This window comes from Macrobrachium nipponense, chromosome 4 (assembly GCF_015104395.2).
Source record: "Macrobrachium nipponense isolate FS-2020 chromosome 4, ASM1510439v2, whole genome shotgun sequence".
In the NCBI taxonomy this organism is placed as follows: domain Eukaryota; kingdom Metazoa; phylum Arthropoda; class Malacostraca; order Decapoda; family Palaemonidae; genus Macrobrachium; species Macrobrachium nipponense.
In genome coordinates this window covers 116997410-117022284 of record NC_061100.1, presented here as the reverse complement: position 1 = coordinate 117022284, position 24875 = coordinate 116997410, and the positions used below count along the sequence as shown (strand labels likewise).

The 24875-nt window shown below is 39.3% G+C and overlaps 1 protein-coding gene across 1 annotated transcript in view; it reads left to right on the top strand.

Moving 5' to 3' along the window:
* The window catches only part of LOC135211087 (sec1 family domain-containing protein 1-like), a 136257-nt gene that overhangs the window by 60041 nt on the left and 51341 nt on the right, over nt 1-24875 (top strand). The window contains exons 6-9 of the mRNA XM_064244161.1: nt 3962-4180; nt 17566-17663; nt 18253-18432; nt 19967-20095. Of these exons, the coding sequence (XP_064100231.1) occupies nt 3962-4180; nt 17566-17663; nt 18253-18432; nt 19967-20095 (626 nt within the window). The remainder of the gene's footprint in view (nt 1-3961; nt 4181-17565; nt 17664-18252; nt 18433-19966; nt 20096-24875) is intronic.

The window sequence follows — 24875 nt, the reverse complement described above, 5'->3', positions numbered from 1 at the left end:
TCATATTTTTCTTCAACCTCCTCCCCTTCGACTTCTAAGGCTCCCTGCCGAAGAAGGAGAAGGTAGTCTCCACCCCCCACCCCAAGAAGTCTCCTTATGGGACTTGTTCAAGGAGGCAGTTTGGTCTTTGGTTGGATTTCCTGTTCCTTTGGGAACAGAAACTGTCATGTTGTTCCCACTTCTGCTGCTTGTCCTAGAGGTTCTGCCCCTAAGAATAGTTCTGTATCGGATGCATGTTCACGAGATTCCCCGAGTGCACCTAAATCTACGGATTTGCGTACATCTAGAGTTGATGACACTGAGTCCACTCATCATCATGACTCTGGCACGGAGCAGAAGAAAAGAGTGAGTCACTCAAGTGGCTCATTCCTTGCCGTTGATTGCTCTCGTGGTGTTTGCTTGGTACCCAGGGATGATGTGATGGTACTGCAAAACTGTGCATGTGTGAGACTGGTAGGAGGGGTCCCCCATTCAGTCCTCTTGAGAGGTTTAGGCCCCAACGAGGACTGAGACACGTTGGAGGATGGTACCAGCCCTTGCCGGTCAGGTGCATGCTCAATTCCACCCAGGCCATGGTCACGTTAGTATGACTGACCGGTCTCAGTTGCAGCAAGCATTTCTTCTTCTGTGTAAGAGTTTCGTAACAATCCCTCCTCAGGAAAATGTTTCTCCAGGGTGAGAACGCTCTCCTAGACTTGCATCGTGACCATCGCCACTGGCTGATGGCTCTGCCCGCGACTTGTTTCTTCTGCTAGTAAGGCAAGCGAGAGCATCCAGTCTTTCTTACCTATTCCCTCTACTTCCTATGGCTACACCGGGAGGGGTGAGATGAGTAGGAGGGATTCTGCAGAATGCTCTCTGTAGGATTCAGCATCACGGGACTGCATTCCGGGAAGGATCTCAGGGTCCCACTGGATGTAAGTTCATGTCGTTGAGGAAGGAGCTTCTTTCAATGATGGAGACACTTATCATTGTCTCGACACCTGGTGTTTAGATTCTGAGGAATCGAACACCTGGAGGCTATGTTCTCCCTGGCTCTTTATGTCCTTTGGATGGGTTCCAATTTGCAGTCCCCAATGAGTTCTTGCATTTTGGGAGCCTCGAGTACACATTCGGTTGATTTGTACTTGCATTCCAGTCTTAAATGCTCACATTTAGGACTGGTTTTTATGCCTATTCCTCCTCGATTTCTACAGGGTGATTGTTTGACAAAATTTGGGGGTCTCGCAGAGCACTTAAGTTCTTTGGAATTTCTAGTGCTCTCTTCATTAGAGAATGAAGGTCTGCTTCCAATCCTTATTCTTGTCTCTTGAATGAAGAAGAATTAGGCTGGTGTTTGATTTACAGGAATCTACAAATATACTAGTATATTCTCCTTGCGATATGCATCGTCCAAGTAATAGGTGCATACACGTAAGGTAATTCTTCTGGCATGTGACCGAGACAAATAGTGCATACCTTCTCTTAATTAATCTGAAGCTCAGGACAGCCTTTTGGGCTTCCCAAGAGTTTCCAGTTTTGATTTTGAGGTGACTAGTGGTATTGTTTGCCAACAGCATCACAACATTTGTGTTATCACAGAACAAGAGGGTGTTTTTTTCCCTCCCATTTTGGTTAACATGCATATGCTCAAGTGTATCTTATTTGCACTCGGCGGTTCTAAGCCGATCGCATTCCAACATGGAATGCACTACCAGGCAACTCAGTATAAGGAGTTGAGCAAGGGGCAGAGTACTGCCCTCTCTCTGAGATTCTGTTCAGACTCATGTCTTGTACTCCACATTTGCAGTTGCGAGAATTTTCAGGTAGAGATATGTCTTGGACTCTATCTTTTTTCTGTTTACCCCTACGATATAACAGAAGTCGGTAGTCTTTTGTTCCATTGAACCTGCCCCATCAGCCGCTGCAATGATGCAGAAAGATTTTCTTCAGACTGCCTGAGTTTTTATATTTATTTTCTAATTCGTAAGGTGTTCAATTATTCTTTGTTCACCCGAATTGAAAATGAATAACGGAAGACTTCGCCTGTACCCTGCCTGACTAGCTCTGCTTCAAGGGTAAATAGAAGAGTCCCTCCCCGATCCAACCCACAAGAAGCGGTTCTTCAGGCAGTACAATCCCTGTGTTTTCACGACTAAAAGACTCTCTGCTTTCATTGCAAGTACTCACTTTCTCGCTGAGCAGCAATGAAATGGTGGAATAACTTTTTGAGTCCTTTGTAAAATACCAGGGATTAGAGCCGTCTTCACTGGTTGGTGTTCAATGGGACTTTTTCTATGATCTGAATCGTAAGAGTTACTTATCTCTGATTCAACTGTGAAGCCATAGGTCCACATTCACCTTAGTCATTCACTAAGTAGTATTGTTTCTCCTTAGTTGAGATTCAATACTGATGAGAAACTTCTCTGTCTTGCCATCACAGGGACCTCGGTCTCTAGAAGGCATTTGACTCTCGTCTAATGTACTCATACCTCGTGAGAATCATCAGACAGTTTTGTTTTCATGGCAGCAACTCATCTCTCAACATCGTTGGCGAAGATGGATGATTTGCTTGGTTCATTCTCAACACCACCTTTCAAAAGGTGCATGTCATGTCATGACTCCATTTCAGAGTCGGATGCACAATCATTTGGCATCTGTTGACGAGTCTGAATCCATCATGATTTCCTGGGCTTTGGATTTTGTGTTGGTTGATCCAGATCAGTCATTACTTTGTCCTATTGGTGTGTTGATGTGCCTAAGAAGGATCGACATCCTTCACTGAGTGTCGATACCTTTATCCACTGCTGACTTCCAGTGCAGAAGTGTCTGACGACATGTTTTCCTTCAGGTCTTACAAGATCATAAGGAACTCCTTTGCAGTTGGATACATCTGCAGTACGCAAGAAGTGCCAGTTTGGTACTGTCATTACTCTGACTGGAAGATAGATGTGGTCTCATTAGGTCTCATTAGGACCACATTTATAACTTTCTTCCTTCGGGTCTGTCCACAGGTCCTTGGAACCTCTTTTCCTTAGACCGGTGGTAGATGCTCACAAGTTGTGTTGGCTTACCTGCTTACTTTTAGAGGACAAATTGCATCTCGCCTATGGTGTGGAGTTTCTAGAGGTAAGAAGAATGCTAGAGTGACTAGCCTCTCAACCTTCCCCTCCTTTTCTTCTACTCCTCTTCCTTTGGGTTGAGGATAGGACTTGAACTTATACTTGCTAGTTGGGTTTTGATGCAGTAAGCCGGCACATTGAGTTTCCTTTCTATTTTTCTTATTAGAATCATAAAAGCAATCCTGCTCCTTCCTCTCGCAAGTGGAGGAAGGAGACTGGCAATAATGGAAATCCTTCTCAGATCTTTGCATTAATGCCTCCGACTCTGATATTCTTCTCGGCCCTTTTTTGGATGTGTCACAATTCCTCACTCATTTTGAAAAGGTCCAGAATTCTGAAAGTCTGGCTTATGATCATGCAGTTCTTATACTTTGACAAAGTTGTCAGAGGCACGGCACTCCTCCTCACTCTTCTGACCAGGAGGAGTAGCCAAGTTGCGTTGAACTCCAGTCAATTCTAAAAGCTCACACAGATTCCTCCCACCAATCAGTGAGTCTTCCTAATGTAAAGGACCAAGAGTTTGTATGTTGTATAGGATCAACTCACAATTTTTTAAAGTAGATTGTATTTTGTCTAACTACACAAACCTGAGGTCATTTACATTAATGCTCACCTCATGCCACCCCTCAATCTGAAATCTGGGCCAAAAGGCAAAGTGGAGTGTTTACATCTGGGCAGGTGGGTCTACCCACCAACCAGATGGTAGTTACTGCCTAACCACCTTGTTCAAGAATTCAATGGCAGTGTTCCAGCTTCACCGTAAAGTAATTCCTAATGTAAAGAACCTCAGGTTTGTATAGTTAGGAAAAATACAATTTACTATAAAAAATTGTGATATTCATGCATTTCTTCTTCATCAGGTAGTGCATTTCCTGATGTTGCAGCAGCTGTAGAAAAGGAACTGGAAGACTACAAGACAGCTGAGACACATGTGAAGAGTTTAAAGAATGACATACCGGATGAAGATGCCATCGACCTCCTTAGTGATAATACAGCAAAATTAACCTCTGCTATTACCTCTCTGCCAGAATTATTGAAGAAAAAAGCAAATATAGATAAACATATGAGTATTGCTATGGGTAAGTTACAATTGATCTATCTTTTTTCTAGAATGAATATAAAAAATTGAAGGGTTAGTAAACATATATTGTTGGAAAGATTCTGTATTAAACCTGGATGATTGTCAAAATATGAAAAAGATATCCAGATCATCCAAAATGCTGACTGTTTTATGACAAACCCTTCTGTTATATGGAGCCCTCATTTACATTGTGAATGTTATCAATTCATGTATTCTGGCTTGTATATATAAATGGAATAGACAAAAGCAGCTGTTATGCTTGCACCTTGATGTACCAGTTGGTCATAACTTCATTGTACTATTGCTTGTGTCTGTATTGTCAGCACCATATGAAATTTCCCATGTTTGCTTTAACTTTTGAAATATGTTTTTTATCATATACATTTACTACTATTTCAACTGTTTTTGTTGCTACCAGGGATTTGATCACGTTTTCAATTTTTTACAAAGATTATTAACACTGGGTTGTGAAGTCCTCTCTTTCTTGGTCTCTTGTAATTTTTTACAATTAACAAATTTTTATATATTTCTAATTTTATTTGGTGGTTTGATCATTCATTGATAAGTATGGTACTTAACATGTACCATGTACAGGCGGCCCGCGGTTAACGGCGCAGTCACTCAACGGCGAATCGGTTTTATGGCGGTCGTCAAAAATATTCATTAAGAAAATAAGGAATTTTAAAGTACAGTAGAGACCCGGTTCACGACCGTATTAGAACTCGACATAATCGGATTTCGCCACTAAATTTCCAATAAACTTTGTATCTGTTTTCAACCAAAAAAACCAGTTTCCGACCCACGACCATATGATGTTTGTAAACAAAACTGTTTCCGCTAGCCGCCGCTAGTTGGCGTCATCCAGTGCTACCAAATGTAGCATAATTCTTTCATGTTTTTTAGCATAATTTGACCCAAGAATTGGAGCTTAGCATAATTTCTCTCACACTTAGGGTTCTAGTACAATTTTAGAATGTAATTTCACTAAAATTTTAAATAAAATGCAGAAAATTCCTCAATTTCATACACAGCTATAGTGAATGTATCTTCAAGTGAAATTGCCTCAAAAGCAGCACTAACAAATGAGTTAATTGCTAAGTTTGAACCCAACTAAGGAATGTTAAATTTTGTGAAGAATATAAATAAATACCCACAGTGGCATGACAAACGATCAGTAAAGTGTTAATAATGTTTTTTCTTCATGAGTAAAGAATTACTTTTTTTCCTTTTTTAAGTTTTATTTTTTTCAGTAGTTATCAAAATTTTAATTATTTCTGAAGTGATTTTCACACAATTTTCAAGTATTTATTCATTGTGTATGTGATCTGTTAAAGAAAAATAGTGTTCATGGGGCATGATAATGATCAAGTAATAAGTACGTATGTTTTTCTTCTTGAGTAGAGACTGGTTTGTTTGTTTACCTTTTTTTTAGTTTTAATTTTCAGTAAATATCAGTAAATAACAAAATGTTATATTTGAAGTAATTTACACACATTTTCAAGTATTTATTAATTGTTGATGTGACCTGTTAAAGAAAAATGGTTCTGAGTGGCATGATAATGAATGCAGTAATAAGTAAAAATTTGTTGTTTTTCTTCACTTTCGTATGTGTGATCTTCATGCATTTGTCAAATAGTATAATAGTGATTGCATATCAAATAGTGTACTAGTGATGGCGCATGTGATCTATTAAGAAAAATGTGTTTTATTACGAGTTTCCTAACATGTAAAAATCATCAAATTATTAGTTATAATATTGTCTGTTCGTCACTTTGTATCATTTCACCTAATATATAAATGTTTTAAATTTCCATTACATCGTTGTTTTTAGCTCAAATGTATTAGAGAAATGAGATAATGATAGATTAATAGCATAATTCTGGCACAAAATTGCACCATATTTGGCATAAATTCTTGCTTGGACCGACTAGCATAATTTAGCAAAACGGTGGTAACATGGTGACGACACTCGGCATTGTTTAAAGTCCGCAAACTAATGTTTACAAAAATTCAAAACGTGTCGTGTCTTCTACCACCTTGCGCGCATTTCGTTTGCTTTTTCGGTGGTATCAACTCTATACGCAGTTACCTTTTGATTCATCATGGGTCCCAACATTACTACTGGCTATCTATTAAAACCTTTTTGCTATTGTTAATCTCTGAAATAATGGAAAAGTGTTTCCATGGCATCTCGCGTTTTCCTTCTTCAAAATGTTTCCATCATTTCCAACTCCAAAATAAACCTGAAGTTTTGTCTATCCTCTCCTCTGCATGAAAGTGATGAGCGAAAAAAAGATTTAATAAAGCACCCTTGCTTGATTTTTTTTTCAAGCGTAGACATATTCTAAAATCATGCTCACACTTGTGGCGCGCGTTTCAGTAGCCAAATGCGAATACGTATTTAATGGTTAGGTTTGGAGTGAAGGCAATGTAACGTACGTAGGTTACATGTGCGGTTCGGTAGCGAATGCAATTCTTTAAGCTTTGTTAAGCTTGCGGTAAAGAAGAAGTTAGTCATAGCCTTATATCAGAGAAGCCACTATGCCATATTAAAGTGCGTAATAATTAAGAAATTAAGAAGAATCTTTTATGTTGTACTGTAATACGTCAATGTTTACGTGTAAGATTTGGTAGTGAAACCAGTTACATATGTAACATGTTCGGTTCGGTAGCAACGCAATCTAAGCTTTTTAAGCGTGCCGGGTAAGAGTTAGCCTTAGGTTAACTCAGAATCCGCTACGGTTTACATTAGTTTATAGAAATTAAGTAGATTCCTTTATGTTTACTGTAAAAATACGTCATTGTTTACGTGTGAGATTTGGCAGTGAAACCACTGTCACATACGTAACGGTGTCCGTTCGGTAGCGAACGCAATCTTAATCTTTGTTAAGCTTGCTGGTAAAGAGGAGGTTAGCCTTAGCTTAATCAGAGAAGCCGCTATGGTATAGAATAATTATAGAAATTAAGACCATTCTTTTATGTCTACTGTAAAAAGACGTCAATGTTTACGTATGAGGTCTGGTTGACACAGTTTACATATGCAACGCGTGCGCGGTAAAAACGAACGCAATCTGTAAGCTTCGTTTATAAGCTTGATATTAAACTCAAGAGATGCTGGTACGTAATGGTATAGTAATTAAAGACATTAAGAAGATTCTTTTACTTATATGTACGTATATTATGTACCATGCAGTACAATAATAATTGTCAAAGTCTAATAAGCTTGAAAAACCAGCCCTGATATTGGACAATTTGCCGTAAAAGACGCACCTTTTTTATAAGGACATTTATGAAACAAAGTCGTTAGTATCATAACATTACATTTACTGAAAGATAATTTTCAAGCGAATTTGTATACAGTATTGCAGTCGACTCCGTAAAAGATTTACCATAAATTAATATCGAATGTAAACGTTTCCAGGCTTATAGCGAGATATGGTTTGTTTACTACCATAGTCCCGATATAAACCACCAGGGCTGCGCTATGTTTTGTTTCCTTTAATGCCGACTTACTGTAGGCAAATTTTTCAAGTTTTTGATAAATATAAATTGGGTTTAATTTTAATAGTTTATTAATTTACTGTAATAATTAGACTTGCTTTTCAATGTTTTATTATGTTAGCAACACGTTTATGCCTGAACCCTACTACACTACGTTCTACTTACTATTTACCTAGGTAGCCTATGACGCTTGGTCAACAATCTGTTGGACGCAGGCTAGTTTTCTTTTATACTGTATATTATACATTTAAAATTATAAATACACGTTTAACATGAAATTTATTTAACTTTTAACTTATTTTAGTTGTAATTTACATGTAATGTATTGTATAAAAAGGCAAGGTTAGGGTAATAACTGATGGTCAAGAACGGATTAATCCATTTTCAGTTATTTCTTATGGAAAACTTGATTCAGTTCTCGAAATAATTGAATTTCGACGCTCCTTCTGGAACAAATTATCGTCGAGAACCGAGGCTCTACTGTATCTTTACGGCACAAATTTCAGTTCAACAGCGCCGCTAGCGCCGTTGTCTAACGAGTTCATACATATGTAGAAATGCCGTTCAGACCATAAAGGTTATGCAAATTATATTAACAAATTTTATGGAGAGTTATTACGTAGGCATTAGGGTAAAATATATGCCTCTGACGCTGTTCTATGCCGAAAATATCGAGTTACATAAGTGCAAATTTAGCTATGGATGTGTCGATTCATAAATGTTCATGCTTTTGTTTAAAATATGTATGAAAATGTATTACGTGAAAGGCATTTTTATTTCTGTACAGAAATATGATACAAAGGCAGCTTTTGAAACTGCCCTTCACGTTATCAACTACGATGTTTTTTCATGTTCTTTCTTGTAAGCCGCCGCCTGCCGCTCTTCCGAAAATATCGATTTAAAAAAAGTGCAAATTAGCGATCGATGTGTCGATATTATAAATGTTTATGCTTTTATGTTTAAAATGTGTATGAAAATGTACTACGAATAGGGTATTTTTATTTCTGTGCAGAAATATGATAAAAAGGCAGCTTTTGAAACTCCCCTTCAAGTTATCGACTACGATGTGTCGATTCATAAATGTTCATGCTTTTGTTTAAAATGTGTATGAAAATGTATTACGTGAAAGGCATTTTTATTTCTGTACAGAAATATGATACAAAGGCAGCTTTTGAAATTGCCCTTCACGTTATCAAATACGATGTTTTTTTCATGTTCTTTTTGTTGAAGCCGCCACCTGCCGCTCTTCCGAAAATATCGATTTAAAAAAAGTGCAATTAGCGATCGATGTGTCGATTTTTATAAATGTTTATGCTTTTATGTTTAAAATGTGTATGAAATGTACTACGAATAGGGTATTTTTATTTCTGTGCAGAATATGATAAAAAGGGCCAGCTTTTGAAACTCCCCTTCAAGTTATCGACTACGATGTTTTTTTCAAGTTCGTTCTTGTATGCCGCCATCTGCCGCTCTTCCGAAAATATCGAGTTAAAAAAAAAAAAAGTGCAAATTTAGCGATCGATGTGTCGATTTTTCAAATGTTTATGCTTTCATGTTTAAAATGTGTATGAAAATATATTGCGTAAAGGTATTTTAATTTTTGTACAGAAATAAGATACAAATTAAGGCAGCCTTTGTAACTACGCTCCACGTTGTAAGGGGATGGTTTTTCATGTTCGTTCTTGTCCGCCAGTTCCGAAAAATGCATTGTGTTATTTTATTAATTATGCATCTTTTCCATAAATCCTTTAAAAAGTTATACATTATTTCACTGTATCCAAGAATATTGTATGTATTCTCATATTATTGTATTTTAAAATACTACGGCAAACTTAAGCCCGTATTCCGCGGAGCGGCCAATGTTGTGGTTTGAAATCAGCTGATGAATACGAGTCTGTTTCACCATAACGCAATTCTGAGCGAATGCTCTTGCTTCTAGTTAGCATAAACGAATATCTATATACTTTACTTAAATGAGACAAAGTTATTTTTCCATATACAGCGTGTTTTTAGGTAGAGACAAAGTTATTATTCCATATACAGCGTGTTTTTAGGTAGAAATATTTATTGAATGTCTCGTTGTGAATGTGAACTACTATTTTTTTTTCGTTAACAGATTACGTTGGCGGCATGTTTATTGCGTAAAAAGTTACGTGATTCCGTTCGCAATACGTAATCCTTTATATCATCGTAATACGAACTTTACGTTATTTATCTTATATCGGCGTGAAACCAACAGTAAAATGTGTTCTTTCAAGCACAGTAGTTTTGATTAAGATGATTTTCTCCCAATTTTATCTACAGTTGTGTGATGGCAGACGTTTACTGCAGTTTTATCCTTGTTGCCGATGTACGATAATAGTCATTAGCAGCTTGAACAGTTTTCTCAGCTTCAGTTATAACTAGGTTTAAATTTAACGTTATATTTCCTGATTGATCTTTAATCTATATTGATCTCTGATCTATAGCGAATAAAGTTATTACATTAAGATATCTCAGTTCTATTCTATACATAACGCCATTTATAACAAATACGGTAATGTTGCACTGTAGTACGATGATCGAAATACAAGCCAAACAGATGTTATCCAGTTCGGTTGTACTTGTACTTAAAAAAAAAAAAAGTAGTTTCTCGTTCGGTTGTTCATGGCTGTACACGTTCACGCAACGAGTATAACGTTAACACCATACTTTCATCATTCTCTTTTGCTGTTATTGAACTTATGTAACTAGAAGATGGATAAAGTTAGACCATTGTAAATTGATCTCTCATAAAATCGAACTATCGTAAGACTAATGATCGTAACCTGAACACTACAGCTACCTGTACACTGTATAAACTTTATTACATCTTTACATACTTTAGACACCCACATGTACTGTACAGTAAATTCTATAGTACTATACTGCATAAATATAATTTTACTTATTGCGCCGTTGTGGGATTACAGCGCCTTTGACTGGTCTAGAGTTTCGAAAGAAGGTGTGTGGCGGCCGTAGGCTTTAAAATCGCTCAGCATCGGAAATCGCTTGGCGTCGGTGGCCAGGAACGGAACCCCTGCTGCTAACCGAGGGCCGCCTGTAACCTCTTTTGTGTGTGTAATGTATTGATAATGGTATTCTTATATTTCATTTTTATGTACATACAGCCAAACCTTGCCAAACCTCAGATTTTGTATGCCTTGTTTTTTGTACGATTTGGCTTTCGTAAACTTTTTCCGACAAAATTTTGACCCAGGTTTAATACATTTCCTCAGAATTCGTACGACCAGAAACGTTCCTTCCAGGCCCCACCTCATGACTAGGTCCATACATTGCGTCCAAAAAAGCGTCCCATGTTCTCTCTTGACCCATTATGCTTTTGCGTTTTTATTTTTTTTTTATTTTAGTGTAAATAAACCATCATGAGGCCAAAGAAAGTGCCAGGTGCCAACCCTTCTGTGAAAAAGGCAAGAAGCACTAGAATTTAAGAAAGAACTCGTAGCACCATATTGGAGGCGATAATTTGTGAAACCGCAAAGATGTTGCATGCTGTTCACAGGAAGAAAATGCGTACAAGTGCTGCTGTTTGTGAATTTAAGGCCAGCAGAGACTTTTATGAAAAATTCAAAAGTGAATAGGCATACATAATGCCTGTGAAAAAGGCAAGAAACACTAGAATTTAAAAAAGAACTTTTAGCACCGTATTGGAGGTAATAATTTGTGAAAAGGCAAAGATATGCATGCTGTTCTCTGTAAGAAAATGCACACAAGGGCTTTTGAGGCTTGTTTGAAAAATTCAAAAGCATACGTAATGTGTCTAGTTCAGTGATTAAGGACATGTTGTTCATACACGAACAAACCTTTGGTCTTAGCAACAGGATAATTTTCTAGGGCCTAGCTGGATCTGGTTAAACAATCAGAGATTGTAAAGCAAGGAATCTGTGAGAACTGGCAATGTGTGCGTATATTAGGTGAAAGCTGGTCGAAGACCACGCACCCATGCTACCACGTTTAGTCTTTTTCTTAACTGCCTGGGTGAGTGACGCGGTTGCTCACTCTCCATCCAACCTGGTTCTTTTGCCCATGTTCACTTTCTTGCTTGCCTGTGTCTGTGTGTTTGTGTTATTATGGCTTCCTCTGCATTTTCTTGGCCTTGCTAAGGTATGTGCATGGGGATTAAAGGTATCCCGTGTTCTCGTTTCCTGGCTTCTTTGGCTACGGACCCCCATTCCACATGCAGTAGGTGTTGTTCTAATATGTGTACTATAATGAATCCCTGTCCGGAATGTTGTGCGTGGCCTAAATCGCAGTGAAAGTTTTTTTATAGTAAGAGGGAGCATCGTAGAGTTTCGACTTCCTTCGTGGGAAGGGTTTTCATCTCCTCGCCCAGATGCTTTGTCTCCTTCCTCAGTCACACCCCATAATGCTAGAGTTTGTGTGCCTGTGTTTCCTTCCTTTTCTTCCATCGACTTGTCGTTGGAAGTATCGTCTCCTCTCCCTCGGGGGTTAATTTGCTTCCCGGGAGGGAGGAGGCTATTTCATCAGTTTCTTCTCTTTCAGAGTCAGAGGCGTCCAGAATGGCATCGCTCTGGGTGTTGCTTGGTCTACGGGGTTCACCCTCTTAGGAGGGTATGCTTACACATTTCATGGAAGCTTGCCCCACTCCCCCCCAGACCTCCCCAGCTCTACCTCCTCCCCCTGGCCCTCTCTACGTTGGTGCCCGCGGTCAGCCATTTTGTAATGCGCTACCTGGGTATCATCTAATTGTTCTGCCAGTGAGGCCTGCTGCTAGCTTGGGTCGGGGAAGTCGTGATGTCTCTCCCAGCGCTGTTGGTGACATCAATCCCAGCACTGTTGGTGACATCACTCCCAGTGCTGTTGGTGACATCACTCCCAGTTCCATTGGTGACGTCACTCCCAGTGTCTTCAGTGACATCATTCCCTGCTACGTCAGTGATGTTGATTGGGACTGCTGTGCTCCTCTGTCGTCATCGTTTGCTCCCATGACGTCATTACTGCTATCTAGGACGTATCCTCTTCCATCCATGTTGTCTGCATCCTCTCTTGCAGATCTGTTTTGGAGGATAGGTTTGCTGCCTTCTCTGCTTAGAAGGCTGTGAGCAAATTTGTTGCATCGCCTCCCCTCTCTCTGCGAAGAGGGTGTGTAAGGAAGGAGTGGTGTCTTCCTCCCCTCCATCACCTCCATCTCTACTGCATTGGCATATCAAGCATTGGAGAGTTAAGGACTTTGCTTTTTCTTTATCAGTGAGTGAAGAGTGGCATGTCCGTGTTCCTGGGAGTGTTAATGTTTTGTCTGTTGCTCCTTGTGGTGTTAATGGGAAGGATCCATCCCCTGTGCAATCTGCTGTTACTGCACATATGTGGACATGTTGGTGATTTGTCTGCTGCTTCTGCTCCAGTGCCTATTTGTCGTTGTAAGGATCTTAAGGCGCCTGTGAAAAGATCAAAAGTTGTGGATGCGGAAGTGGTTCAGCCGGGGAGTTTGCCTTCCTCTTCTGATGATGCTGTTCGTGGTTCGACTCCGAGGAATTCTCGTTCTGCATCAAGAGTTCGAGATGCTTCTCCTTTGCATGTACGTGTGTCTGCTCCGCACGGACATGTATGTGGACACGAACGTGAGTCATCTATTGCAAGTGTTCATAGTAGTGCTCCTGTGTTGTGATTGGTTCGTCGCAGGAGTTGGTGTGTGGCTCCAGTCCGGACAGGTCTTTGGTGTCTGTGTTGGCTGGTGCCCCAGGTTCTTTGGCTGCTGGGTCTGCAGGTTGTTTGCATGAGGAAGGTGTGTTGAATAAGCCTGCATCTTCTTCTCGTCGTCGGTCTTCATTGCCAGAGCAGGAGGAAATAGACACAGGAGTTTTTGTCTTCTTTTACTGAGGTTGTTGATCTCATTCATGGGTTCAACAATCTGGAGAGTAGAACTCAGGCTTGGTAGTCTTTCACTCCTACTTGCTTGGAAGCCTTGCTGGGGACTACGCAAGATACTAAGTCTTCTTTTCAGCTCCCTTCATCGGGGCATGTCCAGTTGGTCTTGCAGAAGGTGAATGCCTCTGTGTCAGACCGGGATGGATCTGTTCAGTCAAGGGGTTCTTCTAAGTTGCCTCCTCCACCCCTCACGAGGCATAGGAAGTATTATGCTATGAACTCTGCTTGTTGCCTCAACATCTTAACCCAGATGTCATGCGTCTGAAGCCAGGGTTGACTTTGGAGCAGATGAGGTCATTGGTGGTGTCCTTGTCAACGCAGGATGCTTTGCCGATGGAGTCTACGGCAGCCTCCATGCTCCAGACAGTATCATGGTCGGACTTGTGGTCGACAGCCATTGCCAAGATTGCATCTGACAGGTTTGCAGAAGGGTTGGTGAGTGCATCTTCTCTTGCCAGTTTGTTACAGTCTGGGGGCAAGGCATTTTCTTATCTTGCTCATCTTAGTGTCAATTTGTGGGTTAATCTTCTACTGGTCAGAAGAGACGCAGCGTTGTCCAAGATGGTGAGATTGGTTGACCCTGAGTCCTTGTTGGTGCTCAGGAATGAGGATATGTTGGATTCTCAGTTCCTGTTTCCTCGGACTGAGCTGGAGGACACGATAGACTGGCGGCGAGCTGACACAAAAGACAGGTTGGTCTACCAGGCTGTCTCCAAGTTGGAGTCTTGTTCTCTGAGATGTCCCCCTCCTCCTTCTCCTGTTCAGCAACAAATGCATAGATTGTTGCCTAGTAAGCCGTCTAGAAGTTCGGCTTCGGCTGGGCCCTCTCATTCGTCATCTCAGACTAAATCAGATGACAACGTCCCCTTTCAGTCCTGCTCTTACAGGCCAAGGAGGGGGTCCAGGGGTATAAATAAAGGGAGTCGTCGATAGGTTGGGCACCTCTCCCTCTCCTTTGCCACTGTTGGGGGGGATTTGCCTGGTGGGCTAGTGGGCCAAGTGGCAGAGTTATGGGGTGGAGAAGTGGGTAGTAAATGTTCTTCGGTTGGGGTTTCTACTACTGTTCCACTTCTCTCCCACTCTCTTAGACAGACCTCTGCTGAGGCGAGTGTATTCCCTGATTCTCTGAAGTTCTTAGGTCTCTGGGAGGAAGTGCAGAAAATGCTGGACAAGGGTGCGATAGAAGAAGTGGTGCGTCCATCTCCGGGGTTTGACAGTCACATCCTCTTAGTGCCGAAGGCGTTAGGGGGTTGGAGGTCTGTGATCGACTTAGCCACATTGAAACATTTTGTCAGGAAGACAAGGTTCAAGATGAAGACCCCGCGATCAGTGTTGGCAGAAGTGAGGGAAAATGACTTCATGCTGTCAATAGATCTAATGGGCACGTACTTCCAAATCCCTATTCAGCCATCATCCAGGAAGTTCCTTCACTTCTCTCTCAGTGACAAGGTGTTCCAGCTCAAAGCCCTGTGCTTCGGGAGCTACATGGCCTGAGCTATGATGTGAAGCACCAGGGGTTGGGAGTCAGTGTCCTTCAAATTTGTGGCTAAGACCCAGAATCCCTTGGTGCAGGAGGACAGGTCTGCCTCCCTTTCCATTCCATCTCTGAATGACTTTGTGGGTGGTGATTCTCAAGAGCTCTTGTTATGTCCTGTCAGGGCTACGTTGGTATCTTAAGAGGACACATCTCAGGCCAGGATGTCGTAGGCTTTTTGTTAACATGGGGTGTTCTAAGAAAGAGGTTTCCAAAAATACTATTTCTTTTTGCATATGTGAAGGCATCAGACAGGCGTATTTGACTCTTGATGACACTGCCACCGAGTCTGTGCAGGCTAGAGCACATGATCCCAGGGGTATTGGTCCCTCTCTGGCATTCAAGAAAAATTTGGCTGTTCATAGAGTTCTGAGTGCTGGTACTTGGTTATGCCAGTCCACGTTCACCTCTTTTTATCTTGAGGATGTTGCCCACAGATCTATGGACACTTTTTCCTGTGGTCTTGTGGTGGCTGCCCAACAGATTGTGTAACTCATTGTTGCCCTTGACCAGGCACATTTGTATCTTACCTAAGATGATTGTGTGAAAGAGAGAATGAGTGAGTTGGCTGGTCTCTTTCTTTCTCTTGTTCCTTTCCTTCTTCCTATGGGCGAGTTGAGGAATAGACACATCAATGCTGGACTGGTCTGGTACAGGTGAGTGAGGTAGTCATGCTGGTAGTTTGTTTGCTTTGTGTTATCAAATAGTCAAACCCTCTATTTAGTAGCATATACTCCACTCTTTAGCAATGGGGAGTGAGGAGTGTTAATGAATCCTGATGTGTTGGTTTGTTATCGAACGGTCAGAATTTCTCTTTAGTTCCCCACTGCAATGAATCTTCTCATATATCATTATATGTAACCCAGTAAGCTGAGTTGTTGGATATCAGTTTATCTAGCTTCTCAGGGGCATTAGTCCCTCTCCTGTAGATATTTCTTTTAGAGTTGGACTGGTGGGTTGGCCCCCAGCCGGTTTAGGATGTCTACCTCCCACCAAGTATAAATCTATCCTATTGTTACGACTGAAGGTTTGTTTGCGTATGAACAAATGACAAATTTTCTAAGACAATTTGTATTGTTCATAACTACAAACCTGAGGTCTTATCATTTTATTGCCCATTTCTAGCTGCCCCTCTGTCATCTTATGACATCCTGGGTTGGGAAAGACTAAACGTGGTAGCGTGGGGTGCGCGGTCTTTGACCAGCTTTCACCCGATATACGCACGCATTACCAGATCTCACAGATTCCTTGCTTTACTATCTCCGATTGTTTAAGATCTCACAGGTTCCTTGCTTTACTATCTCTGATTGTTTAACTGGATCCAACTAGGCACTAAAAAATTATCCTATTGTTAAGACCTCAGGTTTGTAGCTATGAAAAATACAAATTGTCTCAGTCATATTGTGAAGTGGAATGATGTAAAAAGTTTCTTGGAGAATTATCATCTCTACAAAGATGTAATCCTAGTCTCCAACATGTTTAATGACAATGCCTCATTTCACTTTAGGCAAATTTTCCGGACAGTTTTGTTGTGTTACAGGGGTCCAGTGACACTCAAGCTGACCGTAGTGCCAGTAAAAATGAAAGAGGGGAAGTAACCCCAGATAGTGCTAGTACAAAACAAAGAGAAGTAACCTCAGATAGGTCGTTGATACCTGAAGTCCAAACAATAACCTCTCCTCCTCCCTCTCCCTTCCTCTCTTCCATACACTAGCAAGTCTTCCATAAAGGTAGGAGTTTTTTAAATGTTTATTTATCCATTTCATTAGTCATTTATGTTTATTTCTCATTGTTTTCTGTATGTAAAACTGTTTATTCTCTATGAAATGTATTTTTAAAAATATATTTGGGGGTCTGGAATGCATTCATTGGATTCGTATTCCATATGAGAATTATTCTTTCGGATTTCTTATGTTTCAGACTTCGTAAGACAATCTGGAACAGATTACTGGTGAAAACCGAGGTTCCACTGTCTATATAGTACAATGTATATATTTTTGTTGTTATGGGGTTGATTCCGTTCTGACGGCTTGATGATAAGCAAAAATTGCAGATAACCAAAAATAGGTAATTTTGGTCGCTTTATGGCACTGATAACCGGATTTTGGTACTGATAACCGGTTAATGAGGCCTCTGTTAGATATGTATCTGCGCCAATACTCTATTATCGGCACTAATAACATAACTGGAAATCGGCGCATTATTGGCACTGAAAATCGCTGATTTTTAGTGATTTTCGGCACTGGACAATCTCCATAAATCCGAATCGCCGATAACCAGGTACTGCCCATGTATATATTTATTACAGAGTTATGGTTTGAAAAAGACTGTACACTGTGATACAAAGTATTTAAAATTGTTGGATATTTAATTACACACAAAAAGTTAATGTTAGTATTTCAATTTTGCTTTTTCATTCACAGCTTTATTAAACAGCATAAAGTCACGGAAATTAGATGTCTACTTTGAAATGGAAGAGAAAATTATGGGCCGCACAACTTTGGAGAAACCTTTAATGGAGGTAAGATTTATTGTGTGCAAATTGCTTTTTCCTCTGATACTATAGAAATAGTACATTACTTGAAGATACAATATAATAGAAAAGGTAGGAAGGTGATAGATAGGTAGGAAGAAGGAATACAGAGAAGCCAAGACAAAACCAATTGGTAATAACATGGAGATTAAATTCTAGTGGAATAGGGTAGTCATACTGGGACAAATAAAAGAAAGGCTAATGAATGTGATCCTAGTTAAATAGAAGATGAATTTTTGGGTCTGTGTTATGGTTTTAACAAACATTTAAGAAGACAAGATCATGAGTTCTGTATGGCTTCCTTGGAATAACTCAGATTTTAGGTACTACAGTATTTTCAAACAAGCCAGGTTCTCCAACATTGTGAAGAGGAGAAAATATGGTTTGGGAGGTTTCAGAACTAGTTTTGAAACTGCAGGATTTCAGCACTCAAATTGATAATGGTATAACTGAGAGTTTGATGGATTAGACAGTATTTTATTGCTTGGTAAATATTAAGCAGTTCGAGTATTAGTGAATCCAAAATTTTATTTTCACTAACGGAATTTTTTCTGTTTGCCATTTTTTCTTATTGCAGATCATCAAAGACCCAGAGTGTGGTAATGCAAAGGATAAATTGAGAGTCTTCTTGATATTGTATCTCTGTTCCAGCAACATGACTGAACCTGAATTTAATGAGTATATAACGGTTCTGACAGAAGCTGGTGCTGACACTAGAGCTATTGCGTATTTAAAGCGTTGGAAGTCACTAATGAAGGTTAGTTTTTCTTTAGAATCTTTAGTTTTCAATATAATGTCAAAATGTGAAGAATTTAGGAACCACAGCTAAATAAAACTCTGTTTAGTAAAATAGTTTTAGGTCTAACATTTAATTTTATTATTTTCGTTATCCAAATGCTTGCTCTAAAATTTTATTTTACAACTTTTTTTTCACTGCTGGACAAATTAGAACATAGCTTGTAACTAAAATAAACCTACCTTATATTTGGGGACAGAGGGTATAATTTGTAGTCACATAAGGAAAATGTTTGACTGAGAAATAGACTTAAGAACCTTAATTTCTGAACAAGCACATATCTGACAGAATATTAAAATGTGCAACCCTTACTGGAAGGTTAAGAGTGATGGTTGCATGGATAAGCAAGTGGAAGTACTTGATTACGTATATGTAATCAGTGGAGTATATGCTAATGTGATAAAAGGAAACACTTTAATAAATTAGGACATAGGAAAAACAATAGAAAACATGAGTGAGATGTTAGGGGGAAAGAAGGGACAAGATAAAAGGGAGCAGCAGTGAGTTGATCTTTAAGTAATTATCTTCTCATGAATGTTTTGTGTGCAGAGAGGTCTTTTTAAGTTAATTTTTTCATCAGGCAAAAACTGCCCTAGTTATGCTGTCCAATACCATTTGTTTTATTTATCACAAAGTAATTAAATATAACTTCACTCAAGTCACATTGAGACAGACAAGGCTTTCCCAAGGCTGTTCTTGAACGAGAACTGAAAATCAGTGCTGCAAGGTAAAGCTGAAAAAGTCAGATGAAGACAGATTGAAAGTTAAAGCCAGAAGGCAATGCAGCTGGCACTGAAGTGCTGCTGCTAAGAATCTTTAGGACTGTCTGCAATGTGCTGCGAAAGGCACTCTGTTGGCTGACCCCTACACAGGGTGCTCAACACTATCCTACAGAAATGGCTAAATTGCATAACCTCCAAGTGTTGAATGCATTTTTCATTTTAAAGTATAATGCAAATGTACTCTATAGAATTTATTTTGAATGTTAAAAATAGTTTGTAATTGAAGCAGTGAGAAGTAATTCAGTATGAATGGTTTTGCTTTACACTTGACTAGTTAAGCATCTGTCTCCTCCTTTGGTGAACTCGATCTTCTGTTAATCCATGGTTTGATCACTTCTGCTCCTTAGCCAGTATGCTAGGAGTTGATTCAAAGGAAGGAATTTTGTACTAAGAAGGTTAATATCCAGGCATAGTTTTCTTAACAACATTCATAACATTCTTGACGTTGAAATATCCTTAAGTGAAGAGCAGTCTTTGCTTTTATATGGTAGGTATGTTTTTATTTTTTGTAAATCAGCATAGTTTTATAAAAAGTTGATGTCCAAGAAATAAAGATTTTTTTAGACCTTTTAATCAATTTTAGTTCCCAGCATAATACAACTGTCCAAAATCAGAAAATATATTTAAGAATGCCTTCACTTATTATTTATTGTGTTTACAATTGCATATATAGTTAGGAATAGGAGAGTATTAATATCAGTGCAAAATTTCAGATCACAGCTGGTGCTGGGATGTCTGAATACACTGGTGGAGTAGCCAAAACTGTCTCTATGTTCTCCAAACTTATGAATCAAGGTTCTGCCCTTGTAGTAGAGGGTGTTAACTTTGTACTCAAAGAAAATGTAAGTATTTTGAAAAATATTTGTTATGATTAAATATAGTTGTCCTTTGAAATTTGCATGGATCTGGGGTCCAAGCCCCTGCAGTTAAGAAAACTGGCAAAGAACTCTTGACCTCCTCCAAGCCCTAATTCCTAATACGTACAGTGGATTTTTGGCTACAAACGTTAGTGACAAATGTTCTAGATTAGAGAATACAGTATATTCTATTTCCTCTATTATTTTGGAGGTTTTGAAATGTTTTTGTACTGTTAAAGTACTTTGCTACATTCTCAAATGATGTCTTTGCTGATTTGCCCTTCAGAGCACCCCAGTGAAGGTGCGTATATTTTGTGACTTGGATACAAGAGAGTGCTCTGGAAGGTACTTAGTAATTTGCTAAGTTATGGATGAATAACTTGTTAGTATTGTGTTATTTTCAACTTCCCTGCTCTATTAAATTTATTTTAAAGGTACAGTATGTTAGGAAATTTACAATTTAATTTTCTTGTTCTTCATGATGATACAAATGAATGGTTATTCCTACTTACTGAAATATTTTGTGGAGCCATTGGTAGATAGATTTTTATGATTTTATATAAATTCATTGCCAATCTTTTATTTACAAAGTGTTAACAACTGATCTTTATAATTTCTTGGACAGTGTTCAGCATTTACGGTTTTGAAAACATTGCTAATAGCTAAATGTTCCCTAGTAGGAACTTCCAATGTTTAACACACTATGATGCCAGTTGTAGAGTTTTTCCCCTTCAGTCATTTTTCACTGTTAATAAAAACAGGAATTGCACTGTAATTTACATATGGGTATATAATAAATCAGGTTATAGTTCTTGAGTAAATTTACTCAAGAACTATAACCTGATTTATTTATCAAAACCTATTTAGAGAAATTTATAAATATATCACAATGTTAATTTTAAAAACTAGTGCGATATTTAGGTACAGTGGTACCCCGAGATATGAAATTAATCCGTTCCGAGGCGGCCTTCATATTATGAGTTTTTCGTATCTTGAACCGCATTTTACAACATGTAAAATGGCTAATCCGTTCCAAGCCCTCCAAAAACACCCCAGTAAATTTCATAAAGCTAAATTGACCTATAAACAATGAAATACTACAACAATTTGGACCATTCAATACCTAACTTAATACGTACTAGTAGTACTAATATGTATGTACCTGTAAATAAAGTGTATTAGTGTACATGGTATACAAGAAATACTGTACGTACATACGTACGTATGTAGTAAAATGTGGAAGCTTACCTTAGGAGTGAGGCTATCTCCAAAAGTGGCGACAGAGGTGGAGGACAAACAGCAGATACGTACACTTAACTTAACGAAACGCATAAAAAAATGTCAGGAAAACATAAACTAAACTTTACGAAACACATTAAGAAAACTGTAACACTTAACTTTACAAAAAACTTAAAATAAAAATTTTTTTTGTCTTTTTCTGATTTTTACTTTTTTTTTTTTTTTTTTTTTTTTTTTTTTTTTTTTACAAAATTTCAAGTTCCTAACCACTTTCAACTTTCTGTTTTTTCGTAGTATCACTTGGTTCTTCCTTTTTGCTTACTCCTACTAAAGACCTCTAAAATATAACTATCCAAGGAAGATTGCTTCTGCCTGCTTTTGACAATGTTCCTGAAACGACTCGGGCAAACGTCATCGAACTGTGCAAGCATACGACCTGTGTAAGCCTTTTTGGGGTGTCTCTTTCTACGAATGATTGCGCCTTATGAAAAGCAGCTAGATCATCCTTAATTTCTGCCGTTGTCATAGAGTCGTTGTCCTTCTCGCCGCTGCTAGAGAACTCTTCTTGAACGACGTTATGTTGCATGGCCTCCAACTCCTTCAGGTCATCCGTCGTAAGCTCCTCTTGGTGCTCCTCGAGAAGGTCATTGATGTTGTCCTTGTCAACGACCAGCCCCATGGACTTGCCAAGTGCAACGATCTTGTCAAGATTTGGTTGCGAAACAGTTTCAGGATCGTCAACTGTTCCTGAATCTGCAGCACCAGCTTCACCCACATCGAATCCCTCGAAGTCTCGGGCGGATAGGGCATCAGGCCAGAGTTTCCTCCACAAGGAATTCAAGGTTCGCCTCGAAACCTCCTGCCAAGCTTGATCGATGAGTCGGATGCATATCACAACATCAAAATGCTCCTTCCAAAATTCACACAAGGTGAGGTTTGTGGCATCGGTGATGTCGAAACATCTCTTGAAAAGATGTTTCGTATACAGCTTCTTGAAGTTCGATATCACTTGCTGGTCCATGAGCTGGAGGAGAGGGGTGGTGTTAGGCGGAAGATAAAGAACCTTGATAAACGAATACTCTGCTAGGATATCTTCCTCGTGGCCAGGAGGGTGAGCAGGGGCATTGTCCAACACCAGCAGATATTTCAGGGGGAGGCACTTCTCTTCCAAGAATTTCTTCACTGTCGGGCCAAAACACAGATTTACCCACTCGGTGAATTAAAGTCTTGTTACCCAGGCTTTTGCATTAGCTTCTCCTTAAGCACTTTGTGGGCCTTGAAGGCTTGAGGAGTCTCGGAATGATAGACAAGTAGGGGCTTCACCTTGCAATCCCCACTGGCATTCGAACAAAGTGTGAGCGTAAGCCTGTCTTTCATAGGCTTATTCCCGGGTAGCTTCTTCTCTTCCTGCGTGATGTATGTCCGACGAGGCATTTTTTTCCAAAAAAGGCCAGTCTCATCGCAGTTGAAGACTTGCTGAGAACTGTAGCCTTCGTTGAGAGTCATCTCGTTGAACGTCTTAATAAAGGCTTCGGCAGCTTTCGTGTCCGAGCTGGCCGCCTCCCCATGCTGCACCACCGAATGGATGCCAGTCCATTTTCAGAATTTTTCAAACCACCCATGAGAAGCCTTGAACTCTGGGGTTGGCGTCGATGTCCCTTCTCCTCCGTCGTCTTCGGCCTGGGCAATCAAATCAACGAAAATAGCACTGGCCTTGTGGGAGATTGCCATCTCCGTTATCGTATCGCCAGCGATTTCTTTGTCTTTTATCCAGACAAGAAGCAGCCTTTCCATTTCATCATCCACATGGGTCCTCTTGTTGGACAAAATAGTCACACCCTTGGAAGGTGCAGCTGCTTTGATGACATCCTTCTGCTTGAGGATGGTGCCTATTGTCGACGGATTTTGGCCATATTCCTTGGCGATCATACTCAATCGCATTCCAGCTTCATATTTTTTAATTATCTCCATCTTCGTCTCCAAAGAAAGCATCCTCTTCTTTCCGTGAACTTCAACTTTCTTGGGACCCATGACTACGTATATACTGTATGTAATTATGTTATGTAGTATACGTATGTAGTAAAGTTCTCACACAACATGATAAAGTATACTACAACGAAATCACTAACGAATTTACGTTAATAAACGAAATCGTATAGAATGAACGAATTCTGTGTGCTTATGATACCGATGATGCCGCGAAGTGGCCGAAGAAGCACGCTGCTACGTAGATGCACGATGGGAGAGATGCTGACCAATAGGAGAGAAGGATCTTATGGCGGTAACTAGCATCAGGAACCAATGGGAGAGCGGGAGGATGGTGGCTAGTCTACTCAGTTGGCGGCGCGCGAGTTTTAAAATTGTTATCGGTGGTCGGGGCAAATCTCGGACTTTACAGCAACAACCTTTCGTATCTTGAACAATTTTCGTATGTAGAGCCGCAAAAATCTTCGTATTTGCTGTCGTATCTCGAGTTTTTCGTAAGTTGAGCCTTTCGTATCTTGAGGTACCACTGTATTTAATTTTGAATTTTTACATTCAATATAGAAAGATATTACTGTCTTCAAATTAACAGAGGTAATAGTCCCTCATCTCTTTTAACTCTTAAACGCCGAAGCGGTAAGATAAAAATTGTCTCCCGTGTGCCGGAGGTGTTTCGGAGTGAACGCGGAAGCGGAAAAAATATTTTTTTCAAAAAATCACAGCGCGCTTAGTTTTCAAGATTAAGAGTTCATTTTTGGCTATTTTTTTTTTTCATTGGCTGAAGTTTAGTATGCAACCATCAGAAATGAAAAAAATTATCATTATCATATATAAATAATGTGATATATGATAGCGCAAAAACAAAATTTCATATATAATTGTATTCAAATCGCGCTGTGCACAAAACGGTTAAAGGTAACTAAGTTACTTTTTTGTTCGTTGTAATGTACACTAAATTGCGATCATTTTGCTATATAACACATTGTAAAACGATAAAAGCAACACAAAGAAAATATTATCACAAAATAATGCATGAATTCGTAATGTGCGGACATAAACAAACATTTTTTTCAAAAATTCACCATAAATCTAAATATTGTCCTAGAGACGTCCAATTTCTTTCAAAATGAAGACAAATGATTGAATATTACTATACTGTAAGAGTATTAGCTTACAACTGCAGTTTTCGACCATATCTGACGAGTTAAAGTTGACCAAATGTCGAATTTTTGTATATATTTTTTTTATATGCAATTATTTCGGAAATTAGAAAAGCTACAACCTCCAAATATTTTTCGTTTTATTCTGCATGAAATTGTGCACATTTTCATATATAAAAATCTATGAAATGCCTAATATGAAATGGAGCAAATATTCCGAGAATGGGACGTACGCATTTCGGAGATTTGTGGCGGAGAATCCGCGCTCAGAGGGAAGGAAAGTTTTTTTTTTAAATTCACCATAAATCTGAATATTGTGCTAGAGACTTCGAATTTGTTTCAAGATGAAGATAAATGACTGAATATTACTAGACTGTAAGAGT